General features: G+C 37.3%; 1 protein-coding gene across 3 annotated transcripts in view; it reads left to right on the top strand.

Annotated features, from left to right (window-relative positions):
• The window catches only part of FSIP1 (fibrous sheath interacting protein 1), a 255,854-nt gene that overhangs the window by 47,616 nt on the left and 188,580 nt on the right, over positions 1-19,658 (top strand). For 2 of the 3 annotated variants that reach the window (XM_078151332.1, XM_078151334.1), the window contains 4 exons: positions 534-632; positions 2,329-2,450; positions 4,507-4,617; positions 7,899-8,063. In XM_078151332.1, the coding sequence (XP_078007458.1) occupies positions 534-632; positions 2,329-2,450; positions 4,507-4,617; positions 7,899-8,063 (497 nt within the window). The remainder of the gene's footprint in view (positions 1-533; positions 633-2,328; positions 2,451-4,506; positions 4,618-7,898; positions 8,064-19,658) is intronic. The other variant, XM_078151333.1, reaches the window with a different exon arrangement.

The raw sequence follows: 19,658 nt of genomic DNA, 5'->3' as shown, positions 1-19,658 counted from the left end.
TAACAGCAGTCAAAAAATTAGTGATCAACTATTTAGGATCCCTCTTAAATTTCACTGTCAAAATAATTTCTTTGTCTTTATAATTAAGCACATTTCCTGAAAACTAACATCGTTGCTTGTTCTTGAGGAGCTAAAGTAAAAACAGGAGACTATGGCCAGTAAATGTTGCATATTTCTCATGTCATGGAGAATGTATGTTTTACACATTTTGCTTTGATGAATAAGTGTAATAGTGCAGTATAACCTTGGGCATCTTTTAAGAACTTAGTTCCTAGTGATAGAGCTTGCAGGCCTGGGCACTTTAAGTTGCCTTCTTTTCCTTTCTGTGATTTTTGTTCTCCCATGCACACAAAGTCAGATTGTTAATCTTCTCTATTTCCAGTTGAGCTGACGTGAACGTAAGAAACTTATGTGTAAGGAGGGAATTGGGGGGTTCCAATGAGAAGACATACTGTGATGTTTTTATGACTACTCTGTGGGCATAGATAATTTTCTCTGTTACCTGCACTGATTGACTGACTTTTAATTAATAGAGTGTGTTCACCTGGAACAAGAGGAACCCTTCGTTTCTGTGTTTCACACGCAAATTCCTCCAGAAGAATATGAAAACTGTATTGAGCAAGCCAGGCAAGGTTTGTTTGATTTATGGGATCATGCCCATTGGTAGCATATTTTAGCCATAATTGACTAAAAATACAGACTTATGTAATTGAGTTTTATTTTATTTGTATAATTTATTTTTAAAATTGCATTCCTTTATATCATATGATAGTTTCAATGGAATGAAAAAATGCTATATTTCATTAAAAAAACATATATAACTTAAATCATAGCAAATAAAAGCCATGTATTTCCCATCTTTGATGGTCATTCCTCCTTCTCTCTCAAAAGCAAATGGGTCATACTACTAAAGGGAGTAAGAGTCAAAATAAAGCAAATTCCAAACTGTGAGGCATCAGCAGAACTTTAATTTGCTCAGAATCTAGTAACTCCAAATACATAAATAATCTTCTTATAAAGTATTCACAAAGAAATAAATAACAAATATTTCATCCTTCCCCAGAGAGTGTTGGTTGCTGATTCAAACATTTTCCTCAAATGATCAGACACTCATTTTTGACTTTGAGAATTAGCTATAAATACATTGGTGATATTTCAGCTTAATTCATTCTAGTGAGAAGGCTGAAGTTTCTAGCACAGGATGTCTTCTAAGATGAAAGTAGTTTTTAACCAATTTTTTCTCTAGATGTTACTATTAAAGATGAAGTTTTTGCAATTTAATGTATTTTTATATGACCTGAGCAGGGTAGACTCCTTTGCCCTTCAACGGGGATTCCTATGACCTTTATGAGGAAGTTTGGAAGTCAAATTGACTGAAGGATTTATTTGGCACTTCGATGGCCAGTTGAAGACGGGAAGTATGATATAGGAAGTTTGGCATAAAGGATATCCCTAGGACACCCAAGTGGGATTCCTCTCTGGTGCTATAATTTTACTGATTAGAGACTGGGGAGGAAGATTTACTCAAGTTCCCTGATAAATGGGGAAACAAGAAACTGAAAAACTGAGAGGGCCACCTAGAAAGAGTTGTCCCAGTATTTTACCAAGAATATTCCTGGGAAACTGAGCATAAAATCTAGAAAGTGTGTCTTTAGTTGTTTCCAGTAAAATTAAGCAGGAAACACCAGACCTAATGATAAGACCGAAGTCTGAGTTATTAGCTTTTACGTATGTGTTGTGTTTTTAATGAAGAATTCATAAAATAAAACATTAGTCTCCTGCGTGTGTGTGTGTGTGTGTGTGTGTGTGTGTGTGTGTGTGGGTGGGTGTGTATGTGATGGTGATGGTTGTTAAACAGTGGTGCTTAACTGCCCTGTGATCAGTCTTACCTCATCTTTGTCCAGTAACTCACTCCTAAATTAAATTTCTCCATTTTATGTCTACTGGTTCCTAGAAAAGGTCTATCACCTTTGATGCCTATAGTCGTAACTCATCTTAAGCAAAAAAATTCTACTTAGCAGAGTTACACTGTCACATCAGGGGCCAACACTTAAACTTATCTTAGGCAAAAATTGTGTCTAACATTTATGCTATCCCCACAATAGAGAACTCCTCTCTTCATTATAGATTTCAACTTGAGTATAGAAAAAACAAAAGCATTTTACAAGTAATTTCTTTGAGAGTTATAGTCAAATGTTTCACTTCTAAAAAGTTGAATGTTCATGTAATACTGGAATCTCTTAAGATTTTTCTGTTTATGATTGTAAATGTTTGACATGGAATTTTTAAATGACATTAATTAGAAAACCTCTGCTTCTTTTATATCAGAGTCTGCATATCAAAGTGAAAGTAATAAATCATTGATCAAACCAGAAAAGAAGCCACAGAGAGAAAATTATGGTGAACTCAAGGGTAAAAAAAATCAGGATTTCATTAAGAGAAATATAGAGGTATGAATTTAGAATTTGTAAAAGTCTCAGATTTGGAATGAAATTAGTTCTTAAAAATTGAGTGGTTTACAGACTGCTGTCAAATGATACTCTGATAATGTTTTAAAATTTGTTAGCAAGTAGATGTGTAATATTTTGTAGTAGTAAAGTACTGAAATTTATTTCATCAGGTAGGATTGAAAATCTGATTCATCATTTGAGCCGTTATCGTGGCTTTCCTTTTTTTTTTTTCCCCTAGCAAAATAAAGTTAATTGAACACATGTAAAATATGCCAGTCTGGTGTCTTCAATACCCCTTCTAGCTCTAAAACCTGAAAATCCTGTGACATTCTTAAAATCTGAAAGCTCGGTCACGTGTTGCGTATGTACCCAATAGGTAGTGATTAGAAACTCCATAGTGTATTGGAAGCAGGAAACCCAGATTGGAGCCATAGATATGATAATCTACCGGATTTGAACAGGCCACTTAATCAATCAATCAGTAAACATTTATTAAGGAACTGCTGTCTGCCAGACACTGTACTAAACATTTAACTTCTATGATCTACAGTCTCCTTATTTCTGAAATGAAAGTAATTGCATTATATACATCACAGGGTTATTGTGAGGATAAATTAGAGAGTATATGAAAGCACTTTTAACTATAAATCAGTATCCATAACCAATCCATCAATAAGCATTTATCAAACACTATGTGCTGGGCATTGTGCTATGCACTGCACATACAAAAGGAGGCAAAAGACACTCTGTGTCCTCAAGGAGCTCACAATTTAATGGCGATAATTAATAAGGGTGTAAGATAAATTAAATACTGCTGAAAGGAAAGGCAATTATAGGAGAGAGGCCTGGGAGTGAAAGACTCCAAGCAGAACCAGTGGTGCTTATGGGAATGAGCCCCTTTCCCCTCCCTCTTGGTTTTAGGCTTCAACTTGCTGATATAGCTTATAGGGGAATATTATTCATTTCTTGTTATTAATTGCTCTCCCTGCTCATTATTTCTCCTGCTTCTCACCTTGGGCAGGGTAAGGAAAACTCTAGCAGGCTGACCCCAGGCATGTGATGTCTGAGGGAAGAAATCTTTACTTGGCCACTGATCTAGGCCTCCCACTGGGAGTTGGGGGGGTGGAGGGAAACAGGTTGTGTTTCTAGACTCATTCTGTCCCCAACTCCTATAACAGCAAATTAACATTAAACATAAAACAAAGGTATGTGGTTGTTAATTTCTTTTATATGGCAATATGATGAACAGTTTTGGGGGAATGGACAGAAAGCACAGGGGAAAAGAGGTCCAGAAGAGTGTTGTGCAGAATATAGCTTGCAAAAGTCAGCAGTAACAGAGTGTCTTCCTCTGTTTGGCTTCTTTCCTCTTTGTGCAGAGGCCAAAGAGATCTCAGAGATGCTTTTTGGTTGTTGGACTCCTGTCCCTACCAACTCAGAGGCAAAAATGAAAGACGGGAGAAGGGTCTTATGAATGATCCTGCAGTATATTACAATCTGCTGGCATGGCGGTGGCCCTGGCCCTGCCTGGGGTCTGCACAGTAGTGGTCAGTTTTTATAGGAAGGAGCAGGGGAGCACAATTTCTCAACTCTGTAATGTTCTTGAGGACCAATCCAATTCTCATCCTCCTGACCAGTTTCTTCTCTCCTTTTCCTTGCCTGAATTCTTTCTAAGCAGTCCCAGAATGATATTGGCGGCTTGTGGGTCTGAGGGAAAGAATTTCCATTTTGTAATGATGGGCTACAATGGAAAGATCTCTCACTTTCAGACGTCTAGCAGCAACATATAAGAAGCAGATTTTCTCATTCAGTGTTTCTATTTTAAAATCTTTTATTTTCTGAAGCTGTCAGTAAGAAGGGACTGCTTGTAATGGCCACAACTGTGAAGTGGGCCAGTGCCATTAACTCTGTACAAAGTGTATCCCAGCTACTGAATATAAAATACTATTGCCCACAAGTTTGACCATAATGATGGGACTTTGAAAGATAGAGGTGGGAGAGCTTGATGACCAATTTTTGTTTTCTGGAGCTATAAATATTCTGTTCATAAATTCTGCAGCTGGCTAAGGACTCAAAAAATGTAGTCTTTATGATGGATAAAGAAAAAAGAAGATTGATTGAATTATTAAAGGATATAGACAATGGAGAAGATACACTTCCAAGTACTGAGGTATGTCGACACTGATACTTTGTATCTTGTAGATTTGCTCATTCAGCTGTACATTTTAAAAACTGATGCCATTTTGCTACCAATTTATATTAACTGTCCAAGGTTTGAGACAGCTAGGTGTAGTGGATAGAGTGCTGGACATGGACTTGGGGAACCTGGGTTCAGAGGCTATTTCTGACACTTCCTACCCATCTGACTACCAGGAAGCTGCTTAACCTCTCTGAGCCTTGGGAATCTCCAAGACTCTTCAGAGTTATAGACTGGTTGTGCTCTGTGTGCTGATGAGGTCACAGCCTCTTGAAGTATTGATGAGGCTTACTGTGATTTTTCTCATTTTATGAGGCAGGTAGGTGGTGTAGTGGATAGGATAGAGTGCTGGATATGGAGCCAGGAAGACCAGAGTTCAAATCTGGTCTCACCTTCATCTGGCTTAGTTCGCTCAACTGTAAAATGGGGATAATAATAGTACCTATCTCTCAGGGTTGTTGTGAGGATCAAGAATATTTGCAAAGGACTTTTCAGAACCTTAAAGCTCTGTGTAAATATTAGTTATTATCTTCTTGTTATTATTAGAAGTGGCCAGAGATATCTTTTGTAAACAATACAGAATTTTGCTTCAGAAGCAATCCTTAATTTTCCATTTTCTCTAGTTAAAAAGTGGTTCTATGATGACTATCCATGACCAAAACCTTACTCTGATGCCTCATGGCATCAAAGTGAAACTGAACCCCAAAAGTCATGTAATCAAAGTATGAGCTCAGTTGCATCTCACAAAACTGGAAAGGATTTTTTGAGTACATGTACAATGATGAACTGTGTATTCATTTCTGAAGAATCAGTCCAGCTAAAAGAATCAGGGAGCCTATTCTCAAAATGGTGGCCACCATGGGATGCATTTTTTCATCTAAAACAACTCATGAAGTCTCTCTCCTAAGGCTGTAGTTTTTATCAGAGGAATGAATACCTACATTGATGGAGTCACTGATCATTGAGATATTGGAGTATAACTGCAAGATATTGGTTATTAAAATATGAATTTCTGTAAGCCATTGAATAAGCCAGTTTAGGCTAAAAAAGAGAATTTGGTTCAGACATAGTCTGATACTTGGAAAATTGCCTTTTGGTCGTTAATTGCATATATTTCCTAGAATCATAAGATCATAGATTTATCCCTAGAAGGGACCTCAAAGTTCATGGAGGTCAGCCCCATCATTTTACAGAGAGGAAAATTGAAGCCCAGAGACCTAAAGTGCGTAAGTAGATATGCAGTGGGTGGGAGAGCCAAGATTTGAAACCAGGCCCTTTGACACCATATCCAGCACTCTTGACTGTACATATTTCCTCCCATTGTTTCTTGTTTTAGCTCACACCACTTCTAGTTAGGAAGCTTTTACTTATTTTCAAATTGTTATATAACTTTTTAGAATTATATATTACTATAAATGAATCCTGTACAACTTTACATGTGTATGTACCTTTAACTTTCCACATTATTAAATAAACTTAACCATAGAATGTTCTTGAGGCCTATTGCTACTCAGTTGCTGTATTCCAACAGCATATGAGTTAAAATTCAGATGTTGTTAATCAATCAATCATACCTTCCCAGTGAGTTGGCATCTGAGACTATATTGAACTTTGAATCAAATATTGGATTGAGGTAATAAATCATGCCCACATAGTTTATATTATGTATCTTCATTTATTCTACATTCTAGACAAATGGCAGACTCTCCCTGATCTTGTCCTGCTCCACTATCTGTGTGACTTTGGGAAAGTCACTTAACCTCTGTCTGCCTCAGTTTCCTCAACTGCAAAATAGACATAATAATAGCACCTACAATGTAGGGTTGTCATGAGGATCAAATGAGGTAATATTTATGAAGTGCTTAGTGCCTAGTACATAGTAGGTGCTTAATAAATGCTTATTCTTCCTTCTTTGCATTGGTGCCGACTATTCCCCAATCTTTCCCTTCTTCCTCATCTCTGCTTCTTGAAATCTTCTGTTCTTTTAAGGCCAAGCTCAGGTAAAGTCTTTCCTTATTCCTTCCTCTTCCCTGACCCAACTTTCTACCTCTGAAAGTGAAAGTGACTTCACCCCCTCCTCAATCTTTCTTAGAGCATTGAATCATTCCTTCCACTCTATCATACCCTAATTGGACCTTTGGTCATATTCCCCCAAGTAGATTGCAAAGACCTTGAGGTTAGAGTCTGGGTCATTTTTCATCTTTGTATCTCCAGTGTGTCACATCATGCCTTTGCACAGGTGTTTAATAAATATTTATTAGATTTGGTTGAATTTACAGTAACTAATTAATCTTCAGGAGACAATGTGGCCTGAGGAATACATAGCTGGCTTTGGAGCCAAGTAACCCTGGGTTTAAGTTATGCCTTTGACATTTATTGGTTATGATTCAGGGCAAGTTAGAATTTACTTCAAAGTGGATCCTTAGCCTTTCAGTGCTCTTAACAACTTTCTAAGACTTTTGGTTGCAGAGAAGGTGCCAACCTGCTTTGGCAGAGTTTCCTTATTGAGAATTCCTTGTACCAATGAAATCAGAGGTCTGGTTCCTCTCATTAGTTAAGCTTTTAAGGTACCTAACTTATTCCTTGGGAATGATTTACTTACTGATAAATTTGGCCAAATTTTAAAACATTTGTGGGAGTAGAGTAGTTTTTCAAACTGTTGCTCTTGGTAAAAGATTATTATGGCTTCCTCAGTTTGTAAAAGGGAGACTGTCCAGATTTCAACCAGATTGTAGAAAGCTTTGGATGCCAGAGACAGGAGTTTATACTTATTTGTAGGCAAAGGGGAACCAGTGACCATTCTGAGTAGAGGAGTAAATTGATCATGGTATTGCATTAGGAAGATTACTCAGCAAAGCAGGATGTTTTGGAGAGGGTACAGATTGGAAGCAGGATTACTTATTAGGAAGCTACTACGGTACTTTTTCCTAACAAAAGAAGAGGACTTTAACTACAAGTTGGCAGCAGGAGTAGAGAGAAGGGGTCAGATATGAGGGATTTGTGGAAGTAGAAATTGGTAAGATTCTTTTAATTTCTTCTTTCAAATTTAGTGAAAATGTATGGTACATTTGCCATTCTTCAGTTAGAAACTTGGTTGTTCATGGTAATATCCCGTTTTACAGGTCAACTTCTGTTTCATTAGAGGTTTAGGGTGTTAGGTAACTCCTGGCCAATCTAAGCTTCCTTGGGTAAACTTCAGGAAATTATAGCTTTGCATGAATATCCTAGCAACTTTGCCCTTGTTTCTCATTTAGGATGGTGAGTCTGCCTGGCTCATACCAGAAAAAGGATATATGTCTGCAGCACATATAGAGCGTGAGCAACTAGCTCAAATAGATTCCAGACTGCAAGAACAATTCTTTTCAGCTTCCTTGGGGTTATCCAATGATTTTTCAGGAGTGGACAATCAAACTGGTCAGGTATGGTCAATCCAAGACTATATGGATATTTTTTAGTTGTCTTAATGCTAAAACTCATTTGTAGTAATTGGCTAAACTCTTCACTGAGAATGGTTTCTGTTTAACCACTTTCTGATATGACTCAGCAGCAGGAGTGGCATCTGCATTGAATGTCTCTTTTCTTTTCTTTCATTTCCCCTTTGTCCCCATTTCTTCTCTCCTCTCATCTCTACATGATTCATAGAAGGATCTTCTGAAATCGTGTATGTTTGAGAAACGTGGCTGACTTCAGCTTTTTCTTGATTGCTAAGGGGACCAGAAAGAAGGTTCATTTAGATTCCTGAAAGCCCTTTCATTGTGACCCTGGTGTTAGTAATGTCAGCCACACAGCGTCTACGCAACTTTGTTCTTCCAGGTGTTTTAACTTAGTTGTGAACAACATTGTGAAATTTACACCTTGTTCTCTTTGCATTTCCTCTTTCATTAGATTCATTGAATATTCTTTCTTATTCATTCCTGGTAGAAAGGTAGTGAAATGACAGAAAAAAAACCCTTAGGGATTGTTGGGGAATTGCTAAGAAAAATGCAAAATTCATTTCTACCCTTATCTTTAGTACTTTAGCAAGGGATAGGGAAATCTGTAGAGAAAATCTTGAAACATGACAATTATAGTTTTCCCAAATCATGCATTGTGTGGTATTAGATACATGTGATTTCTCTGAGTCCTTCCAAAATTAGTGGGACAGATTCCTTCTCTCTACATATGGTTTTCATTAGAGTCAAGCAGACAAAAAGCAAAACAAAACAAAATAAAAATATGTAGCTGAAAAAAGGGATATTTAAGCCAAGCTCTCTTTTGCAACAACTAAGTAGAGTCAGGTCAAATAAATCTATCTGTATCTTGTTCAAGTCTGTCTTATTATCTACCTCTAGTCCCTTGTCTCTCTGCCGACAGTATCCATGCCTTCTTACCCTCTGTGATTTCTGTCCTTGTCCTTCTATAGGCCCTCCGTGGAAGATCCATTTAACATGCCAGAGGTGTTCTTCCAGAACGTTTAATATTGTGTGGTACCAACTGATGTTTAAATCATCCACATATATAGGATAAATAGGAGATGATTAACAGAGGGAAGGCATTGCTTTCTGAAGAAGGTGGGATTTTGGTTAAGACAAAAGGAAACCAGGGAAATCAGTAGTCAGAGGGGATGAAGGAGAGCATTCCAGGCATGGGGGATAGCCAGAGGAAAACATCTGGAGCTAAAATATGGCTTTGTTTGTGGGACAGCCACAACACCATTGTCACTGGGTCAAAGAGTATGCATCAGGAGTAAGCTGTAATAAGACTGGAAACGTAGGGTGGAGGCTAGATTATAAAGGGCTTCCATTGCCTAATAGAGCATTTTGTATGTGACCCTGGAATCAATAGGGAGACACTAGAGTTATTGAATAGGGGGAAGTGTGTGTGACGTGCCAGGACCTGTGCTTTAGGAAAATCACTTTAGCGGCTGAATAGAGGATGGACTGAGGAATGGAGTGAGGAGAGACTTGAGGCAGGTAGACTCACATTCAGGTTATTACAATAATGCAGGTGTGAGGTTGTGAAGACTATAGTAATGTGTTAATGAAATTTTAAAAAATATTAATACTTTGTTTTCCCTTTATGAAACGTGAAGAGACTCTGTATTGAAAAGGGGCCCTTAACTGACTAGGCTGCCCCCACGGTGCAATTTGAGTTTGTCAGCTTGAGTGACTTTAAGACATAGTTGAGATGCATCCATCAGGAAGCATAAACCTATCCTTCATGGAGACAGATAGAGCAGCACTGAAGGCAAAAAGAAGCTTTAAATAGTGACATCCTGGCAGCATCAGTAAGAGCGGCCTGGCTGCAAGAAACAGCTAGCTGTGGTAGGCAACAGCTGAGCTGTGAGCAAGAATAGACTCAGGAGCTAAGTGAAGATACTGTGGCCAGGGAGAAGTGTAGCTTGAACTCAATGAGGAGACAGAGGATGCCAGCTGGGCCTTGTGGTACCAAAGGTAGAGTTTCCTTTGTTACATGTGTTCGGTACATGTATGCCCCTTTACCTTTGTACTCTATGTTTCTACTTTCCCTTCTCTCAGGTGCTACATAGATTTGTGGGAGAGTGTGCTCCAGTTTTATTGGGGAGGGGGTGAGGAATGGTTCGTAACTGTTGACTTGCCCAAATCTTATAGGCAGCAAATAGCAGAGCTGAGATTTGAACACAGGTCCTCTGACCTTGTTGGAGGAGGGCCTTTAAAGCAATATTTCGCTTCAGTTGGAGGAGGGCCTTTAAGGCAGTATTTTCAAATAATCAGCAGAAATAATCATGATGGGATGTTATATTCACTACTCCTTTTAGTCAGTTGTATAACTGTAAAGATACAGTGTTGTGCAGAATATAGCTTGCAAAAGTGTTGTGGCAACGTGTCATGGATGTGTACTAGATTAGTAGTCAGAAGACCTGGGTTCAAATTGTGCCTCTGCCACTTTCTGGCTGTTTCACCTTGGGCAAGTTACAAAACCTCTCTGGGCCTCAGTTTTCTTATCTGTGAAATAAGGTGATGAACTAAATAGCTTCTTTCAGTTCTAACTCTATGATCCTATGATCTCTATTCAAACCTTTATTGAAGCCTTCATTGTGCTGTGCTATTTTCAAAGATATATAGAGATGGGCAAGCAGGCACATAGGTCATTAGTTATTGATTTATCAAGGGTTGTTGCTGGCCATTTAGCTGATCCTATTCAATAATAAGGATTGAGTATTGGCAGTTCTGTGCTTATCCTGGCAATTATGCATTCCATGCAACACCAGAGGGTACTGGGGGAGACATTAAACACTCTGTTTTTCAGAGACTTGGCAACCTCTGTCACCTAACTCTGCCCCTCTTGTGGGTAGTGGTGCTGATTTTGTTATTCTAGAGGGTGTGGTATAATTTTGTGTATTTATCCATTTAGACTTTATGGCTTATTCCTCCCACCCCCTCACTGGGAGGAAACTGCTCTTCTACCTTTAGACTGTTTCAATGAATCTATATTAACATAATTAAACTATGTAGTTCTTTATACCCATAAATAAATTTTAAAGGAATAAAATACATAAAAATAACTCCTGTTCTGCATGCCCACAGTTTCTCCTGGACCCAGGCAACCGTTAATGAATCTATAGACATTCCTCAAACCCTAGAGTTCCAGGGAGACATTTTCCATGTTTACACTCATACCTCCCTATTAGCTACTCCTACTGAGAGCTAACAAACATCTCCAGTACTGTTCCCTTCATGATCTTAGGAATATTCAATATCCAGGCAGTTGAAGGAACTTTGGACATGCAGCACTTATTTTTCCTCTTGCTAATTTCTTTCCCTCAATGCTTTGCTACTGCCTTGGACTTCTGATCTTGTCCCCTCACAGCTTCTCTGCATGGTTAGCTTATTGGCTGGGCCGTGTAGGACCTTGATCGCTCCTTGAATCTTGTTTATTGCTGGTGGACTGGACTTGTGGGTGAGCCCTGTAATGGAGACTCCTCTCACACTGCCATTTTTCCAGCCTGACTTTGAACTGCCAGAACCTTACTTCTGGGTCCTGTGTCTCATCAGCTGTGGCTCTTTGGGTCTTTCCATACCATTATTTGTCAACTGGTACCCTGGTGGTTCTTTCTTCCTCCACTTCTCTGCTCTTCTTCCTATTGCTTTTCAGCCCTTGGTGCATTCTTGCTTTATGATTCCTGGCCAATAGGAGGGAATCAGAATGAAAAGCTAGTAGGAAGGTATTGCATTGATATTTTATTCATTACCTTTTTTTAAACAATGATTTTACCAAGTCCCTGATTTTTTTCTAAGCATTTGGAGTGCTTCCTTTTATAAGGTATCTTGTGATCCTGTAAACTCCTTGAGAAAAAGGATCATTTCTTTCATTATATTTATATCCCTAGCACGTTAGGCACTTAATCATTACAATAATAATTTAAACTTTTATTGGAAAAAAAACCACACTTTAAAATTCTCCCCTAAACAGTCTTCCTTATATGGCATGATATAAGACTTTCTTATGCAGCATGAGACAGGCTAATGAATCCAACAAAGATTTAACTGATTTACTTCTTTCTCTTTGTGTAATTGGTCTGATCCAGCTGTTTTTGTTTTTTTCTTTTTTTTATGGTGTTTCTATTTCTTCATGAGCCACATCTGGGACTATGATGTTAGAATCCAAATGTGGTAGTTCCACTCTCATTGATAGAGGGAGGTGTTTGTTATAGAAATACTGATAAATCTTTTCCATTTTTGTCTTTACGATTTACAATTTTCATCCTTTAATGCCCTCAGTCTGATTTTACTTAGTTGTTTTTTTGTTTGTAACACATTTATGTTTGTAATCATAAATGTTCAATAAACTTGTTCTTTTTTCTACTGTTTCTCATTATTTTATGAGGTAATTTAGCTCATAGTTTTCCTACCATCTTCCTCTATAAGATTTTACAAACAAATTTAAGCATTAATAGCTTAAAACTGAACTAAGACTTTGATTTTCTAGACTGGCACTGCCTTTGTTTACCACATCTCTCTTCTTCTCAGGAAGATCAAATGTTTGCTGGCTAAGACAGTTTCTGGACTCTTCTGGTTTCCTCTTTTGATGATTGATTTACATCAGTTAACTTCGTTATGAAGTGGTAATAGTTTGTGTAGATGTGTAGTTTTTGCCCATTTTTATCTAGTTTTCATGCTTTTTGCAAAGTGAATGTAAATCATCAGCTGAAAAACTAAGTGACTTAAAATAGGTGGATTTAAACCACAGGAACACAAGTTGCTATGAGTTTGGGCCTACCAATGAAGTGCTTGTATTGAATAGATAAGTCGATTATGTTTCAGGGAGGAAGAGAAGTCTAGGTTCAGGGTGACATAAATGGGAAATTGGAAATTTACAGATTTTTAGGGGTCTGAGGCAACTGGGATAACAGGGAGGAATGCTGGTTGGTAATTTTGTAACTTCAGGTGTCAAAAGCTCTTCTGCTCCTATATTGCTATCTGCACCTGCTTCTGTAATCATAGGACCATAGGCTTGGCATCTCCCAGTCCTAAATTTTGGTTTGGAGTAGAGGGGATTGGGAGTGGTGAGAAATTCTTTCTCAAAACAAGCAAAAACCTTCAACTTATCCTAGGTTTTTGACCCTGGTTATCTTGGCTTAGCTGTGGAACTAGGCTCAGTTTTCCTAAAAAGAAGGAGCTAAAATAGTAAGGAAACAGTTCAACGTTGTCTTTTGTTCTTTTCATATTTGGAATATTTTAGAACATTTTACCACTGCTAGATTTCAAGGTGACTAAATTCTCAAGAATAATAATAAGCACATAGACAAAGATTGTCTGATTCATGCCTGTAACATACCATTCTTGAAATGGAGACTGGGGATTTTGAGATTTGATTAATTTTTAGGGCTTCAAAAATCATAAATGTGACAAGATACTGATGTCTAAGTTCACTGAGTTAACATTTATAGTTGAGGTGAAATATTTAAAACAAAATAAAAGCAAAATCCAAATCAATATCACATTGTTGTCACATACCAAGATTATGTTTTCATGTGTAATAAAACATTTGGACAGAAAACAGCTGCATTTTTTAGTCTCCCGCTGGGTACGGGATCATAAGATTCAACCCCATTGTTATTGAAAAGGGACAATTGATGCCTTTTGGATGCAAACAAAGAAGCATCTTCTGAACCATTGTTTAGTTTCCTCATGGCACTTTCCTTATTTTCCAACTAAAACCAGCATGATACATTGAATTTTTCAAGCCAGAAACTGGAAAGCTAATACGACAAGTTTTCTCTGAGGTCTTTATGGATGCTATTTATTTTGGACCAGGGACCCGCTTTGAATATACTTAAATAGAGCCATTTGGATTTCACCCATGTGTCTCTTCGGTTAATTTGTTGGCCCCACTCTAATCTTTACTATTGAACTAACAATAAAGTGCTTTACATTTTTTCCTTGTCTTTCTGAATCTTTGTGCAAATCATTAGCCTTCTAATAGTTTTATTCCATGACACTTAATAAAGACTGTTTTGGAGGGAATTTTAGTACATTTTTTCCAGTAAAATTTTAAATGATCGGTGGACATATTTTTTCTATTTTCTCTAAGCAGCACAAAGTACTTAAAACAGAAACAGATGTATTTTCTTTTCGCTCTATCTTTTTTCTCTTTGTGTGTTAACTCTTATTAATAATTCATAGTAGGAATGGAGAACAATAATAAGGATAACCTTTGGAGAGTGTTTTTATATTTACATTTCAATATGAGTATCAATCAACCAACCAACATCAAGTATAAGTACTAGGCATTATGCTAAGTGCAAAAATGGAATAGTCCTTGACTTCAAGTTGTTTTTATTCTAATGGGAGAGAAAACATGTACATATACAAATATATGCATAATAATATACAGGCAACTAGATGGATGGAGTGCTAATCTGAAGTTCTGCGTTGAAATCTACCCTTAAGTGCTTACTGGTTGTGTGAGTCTGGACAAGTCACTTCAGCTCTGTTTACTTCCATTTCCTCAGCTGTAAGATGGTTTGGTTTTGTCTTGTATATGCCTAGGTATTTTATGTGTTATTTGCTGTAGTAGAACATATGCTCTTTGAAGGCAGAGACTGTGTTTTTGCCTTACTTTATGTCTGCAGTACCTGACACATAGCAAGCTCTTAATAACTGCAAAATAGGGATAAATAGCAGCACCTCGCTCCTGGGGTTGTTGTGAGGATCAAATGAGATAATATTTGCTGGTTGGTTGGTGTCTTTCATTTTCGAAGAAGATCAAAAGCACAGCATTATGTTAGAGTCAAGTGACAGTGTTTCCGACTGTGACTGATCAGACTGACACGACCTTGGAACACTCTACAATAGGTTGGGCACAAGTAATCCACGAGAACATTTGGGATGGATTTTCTAAATTTGTACATCTTGAGTTTCTTTTGAGCTACTTCAATTCTGCTTTTCTCATAGAACGCAGCACCTTCTTTGATGACGGCACTCCATGACCAGTGGTCCTGTGCTGGTATCTCCAATATTGTGAATCAATTCCAAAGTTCTTCAGAGAGACCTTGAGAGTGTCCTCATATTGCTTCTTCTTTTTTTTATTACTTTATTTTGATTTATCAATAATCACTTCCATATGCTTTTGAGTTTAAATTTTTTCTCCCCCTTCCTCCCCACCACCCTCCCCAAGATGGTGCACAATCTGATATAAGCTATACATTTACCTTCCTATTAAATGTATTTTCATATTAGTGATGATTAGTAAGTAAAAATTAAAACCAATAGGAGGAACTATCAGAAAGAGGAAACAAAACTCAACAGAAGAGTGAAAAATAGCAATTCAACTTCCATAGTTCTTTCTTTGGATGTGGATAGCATTTTCCATCACAAGGCCTCTGGAGATGTCTTAGATCCTTGTAATGCTGAGAAGGCTTCAGTTTAACATTCTTAGTCATTGCATAGCGTGGCTGCTATTGTATACAAAGTCCTCTGGGTTCTCTGCTCACTTCACTCAGCATCAGACCATATAAGTCTTCCCAGGTTTTTCTGAAGTCAACCTGTTCATCATTTCTTATAGAACAATAGTATTCCATTACATTTATATACCACAACTTGCTCAGCCATTCCCCAACTGATGGGCATCCTCTCAATTTCCAATTCTTTGCCACTACAAAAAGAGCTGCTATGAATATTTTTGTACATGTGGGTCCTTTTCCCATTTGTATGATCTCTTTAGGGTATGCACATTTTTATAGCTTTTTGGACATAGTTCCAAATTGCTCTCCAAAATGGTTGGATCATTTCACAACGCCACCAACAATGCATTAGTGTTCCAATTTTCCCACATCTTCTCCAACATTTATCATTTTCCTGTTTTGTCATGTTGGCCAATCTGATAGGTGTGATGTGATAGCTCAGAGTTTTTTTGATTTGCATTTGTCTAATCAATAATGATTTAGAGCATTTTTTCATATGACTACACATGGCTTTAATTTCTTCATCTGAGAACTGTCTGTTCATATCCTTTGACCATTTATCAATTGGGGAATGGCTTGTATTCTTATAAATTTGTTTAATTCTCTATATATTTTAGAAATGAGGCCTTTATCAGAGAGACTGGTTGTAAAAATTCTTTCCCAATTTTCTACCTTCCTTCTAATCTTAGTTGCATTGGCTTTGTTTGTGCAAAATCTTTTCAATTTAATGTAATCAAAATGATCCATTTTGCTTTTCATAATATTCTCTATCTCCTGTTTAGTCATGAATTCTTCTGTTCTCCATAGATCTGATAGGTAAACTTTTCCTTTCTCAGTTTGCTTACTGTATCAGCCTTTATATCTAAGTCATGAACACATTTTGACTTTATTTTGGTATATGGTGTGAGATTTGGGTCTATGCCTAGTTTCTGCCATACTTTTTCCAGTTTTCCCAGCAGTTTTTTTCAAAGAGTGGGTTCTTATCCAGAAGCTGGGGTCTTTGGGTTTATCAAATAATAGATTACTAGTCATTGACTACTGTGTTTTTCATATTTAACCTATTCCACTGATCCACCTCCCTATTTCTTAGCCAGTACCAAGCAGTTTTGATGATTGCTGCTTTATAATACAATTTAAGATCTGGAATTGCTAGGCCACCTTCCCCTGCATTTCTTTTCATTAGTTCCTTTGATATTCTGGACCTTTTGTTCTTCCAAATGAATCTTGTTATTATTTTTTCTAACTCTATAAAATAATTTTTGGTAGTTTGATTGGTATGGCACTGAATAAGTAAATTAGCTTAGGTAGGATTGTCATTTTTATTATATTAGCTCAGCCTACCAGGAGCAACTGATGTTTCTCCAATTATTTAGATCTGGCTTTATTTGTGTGAAAAGTGTTTTGTAATTGTGTTCATAGAGTTCCTGGGTTTGTTTTGGTAGGTAGACTCCTAAATATTTTATAATATCTACAGTAAGTTTAAATGGATTTCTCTTTCTATCTTTTGCTGTTGGGCTTTGTTGGTAATATATAGAAATGCCGATGATTTATGTGGGTTTATTTTATAGACTGCAACTTTGCTAAAGTTATTTATTATTTCAAGTAGTTTTTTACTTGATTCTCTAGGATTCTCTAAGTATATCATCATGTCATCTGCAAGGAATTTTAGCTTTGTTTCTTCTTTGCCTATTCTAATTGGGTACATGATTTAGACATAAAGGGTGATACTATAAGCAAATTAGGAGAGCAAGGAATAGTTTACCTGTCAGATCTATGGAAAAGGGAAGAATTTATGACCAAGAGATAGAGAACATTATGAAATGCAAAATGGATAATTTTGATTATATTAAATTAAAAAGTTTTGTACCACCTTACACCTATCAGATTGGCTAATATGACAAAAAAAAGAAAGATGATAAATGTTGGAGAAGATAGGGGAAAAGCGTTGTGTACAGACCTCTATTCTGCCCCTGGCATTTCTCCTGGAGTTAGTTGTTGGGCAGCAAACACCATATTGACCTTTCTGAAGCCACACTGGTTTGCAGGTAGAAAACCATCTTCCAGATGAAGGATCAGTCTATCAAGGAGTACTCTGGCAAAATTCTTGCCAGCAGTGACTAGAGATGGAACCCCAACCCCGCCCCTGCCTTGTGATTGTCTATTTCCATTACCTTTATAGAGATAGACAGTGGAGGCATCCTTGAATTCCTGGAGGATAACTTCCTCTTGTCATATTACCCAGAAAATTTCAGTCAGCTTTGTATGAGCAATGGACCCCTCACTTTGTAAATCTCAGCTGGAATAGAATCAACACCAGGTACTTTGACACAGGAGAAGAACCTAATGGCATTGAAAACCTCTTCTTCATTTGGAAATTTGGTTAGAGAGGGATTGACTTCAACCTGAGGTAAACTATCAGTGGCTTCAGCATTGGTTGATAACTGTCTGTTGAGAACACTGTTGAAGTGTTCAGCCCATCTCTCCATGATTGTGTCCTCATCACTAATCAATGTGACTCCCATCAGCACTGGAGCATCCATCAGCAATTGAAATGTATCATATGTCTTTGGCCCATAAGAGCATCATAAAAGCACTTTGGATTATTGCTATCAGTGTAAAACTGGATTTCATCTACCTTCTTTTTTTTCAGCTTTAACTGTTTATTTTTTTATTAATTTATTTTGATTTGTCAACAATCACTTCCATAAGCTTTTGAGTTTTAAATTTTTCTCCCCCTCCCTCCGCACCTACCTCCCCAAGATTGTGTGCAATGTGATATAGGCTATACATATATATTCCTATTAAACATATTTTCACATTAGTGATGTTGTAAGGAAGAATTAGAACCAATAGGAGGAACCACCAGGATGAGGAAACTAAATGAAACAGAAGAAAAAAAAACAGCAAATAGTATGCTTCCATCTGCATTCAAATTCCATAGTTCTTTCTTTGGATGTGGATAGCATTTTCCATCATGAGGCCTTTGGAGATGTCTTAGATCCTTGTATTGCTGGGAAGGGTTAAGTTTATCAATATTAGTCATCCCACAACGTGGTATTACTGTGTACAATGTTCTCCTGGTACTGCTCACTTCACTCAACATTAGTCCATACAAGTCTTTCCAGGTTTTTCTGAAGTCTGCCTGCTCATCATTTCTTATAGCACAGTAGTAGTCTATTACATTCATATACCACAACTTGCTCAGCCATTCCCCAGTGGATGGGCGTCCCCTCAATTTCCAATTCTTTGCCACCATAAAAAGAGCTGCTATAAATATTTTTGTACATGTGGGTCCTTTTGCCATCTGTATGATCTCTTTGGGATACAGCCCTAGAAATGCTATTGCAGGTCAAAGGGTACGCACATTTTTATAGCCCTTTTGAGATAGTTCCAAATTGCTCTCCAAAAATGCTTGGATCATTTCACAGCTCCACCAACAATGCATTAGTGCTCCAATTTTCCCACATCTTCTCCAACATTTATCATTTTTCCTATTTTGTCATGTTGGCCATTTTGAGAGGTGTGATATGGTACCTCAGAGTTGTTTTGATTTGCATTTCTCTATTTAATAGTGATTTAGAGCATTTTTTCATATGACTACAGATGGCTTTAATTTCTTTATTTGAAAACTGCCTACTCATATCCTTTGACCATTTATCAATTGGAGAATGACTTGTATTTTTATAAATTTGACTTAATTCTCTATGTATTTTTAGAAATGAGGCCCTTATCAGAGATACCATCTGCCTTCTTACTGAGCCAAGAATCCTGCATCTCTCTCAGCTTCACTTGCAGTTTACTTTTGCTGGAGTTAAATGCTGCCTTCTTAGAAATGGATGAATTATCTTGCTGATAAACCCTGTGGAGTTCCTTTTCATTTAGCAGCTTCCAAATATCCCTATCATTTTCATCAAACCAATCTTGATTTCTGTGAGTGTTTCTCACTCAGATGAGTAAATGCAGTGCTGTACACAAAATTTCTGAAATTTTCTCACTTCCTTTTTTGCTCCATTGTTTCCAACTGTTTGGCTCAACTTTCCCACCAAGTTAGCAACAAACTGTTCCCATTCAGAGAAGCACTCTAATTTGT

The sequence above is a fragment of the Phascolarctos cinereus genome, unplaced genomic scaffold (assembly GCF_003287225.1).
Source record: "Phascolarctos cinereus isolate Bilbo 61053 unplaced genomic scaffold, phaCin_HiC Scaffold_3;HRSCAF=262, whole genome shotgun sequence".
Classification (NCBI taxonomy): Eukaryota; Metazoa; Chordata; class Mammalia; order Diprotodontia; family Phascolarctidae; genus Phascolarctos; species Phascolarctos cinereus.
The sequence above is the reverse complement of the archived record's forward strand: the minus strand, read 5'-3'. Positions and strand labels throughout refer to the sequence as shown.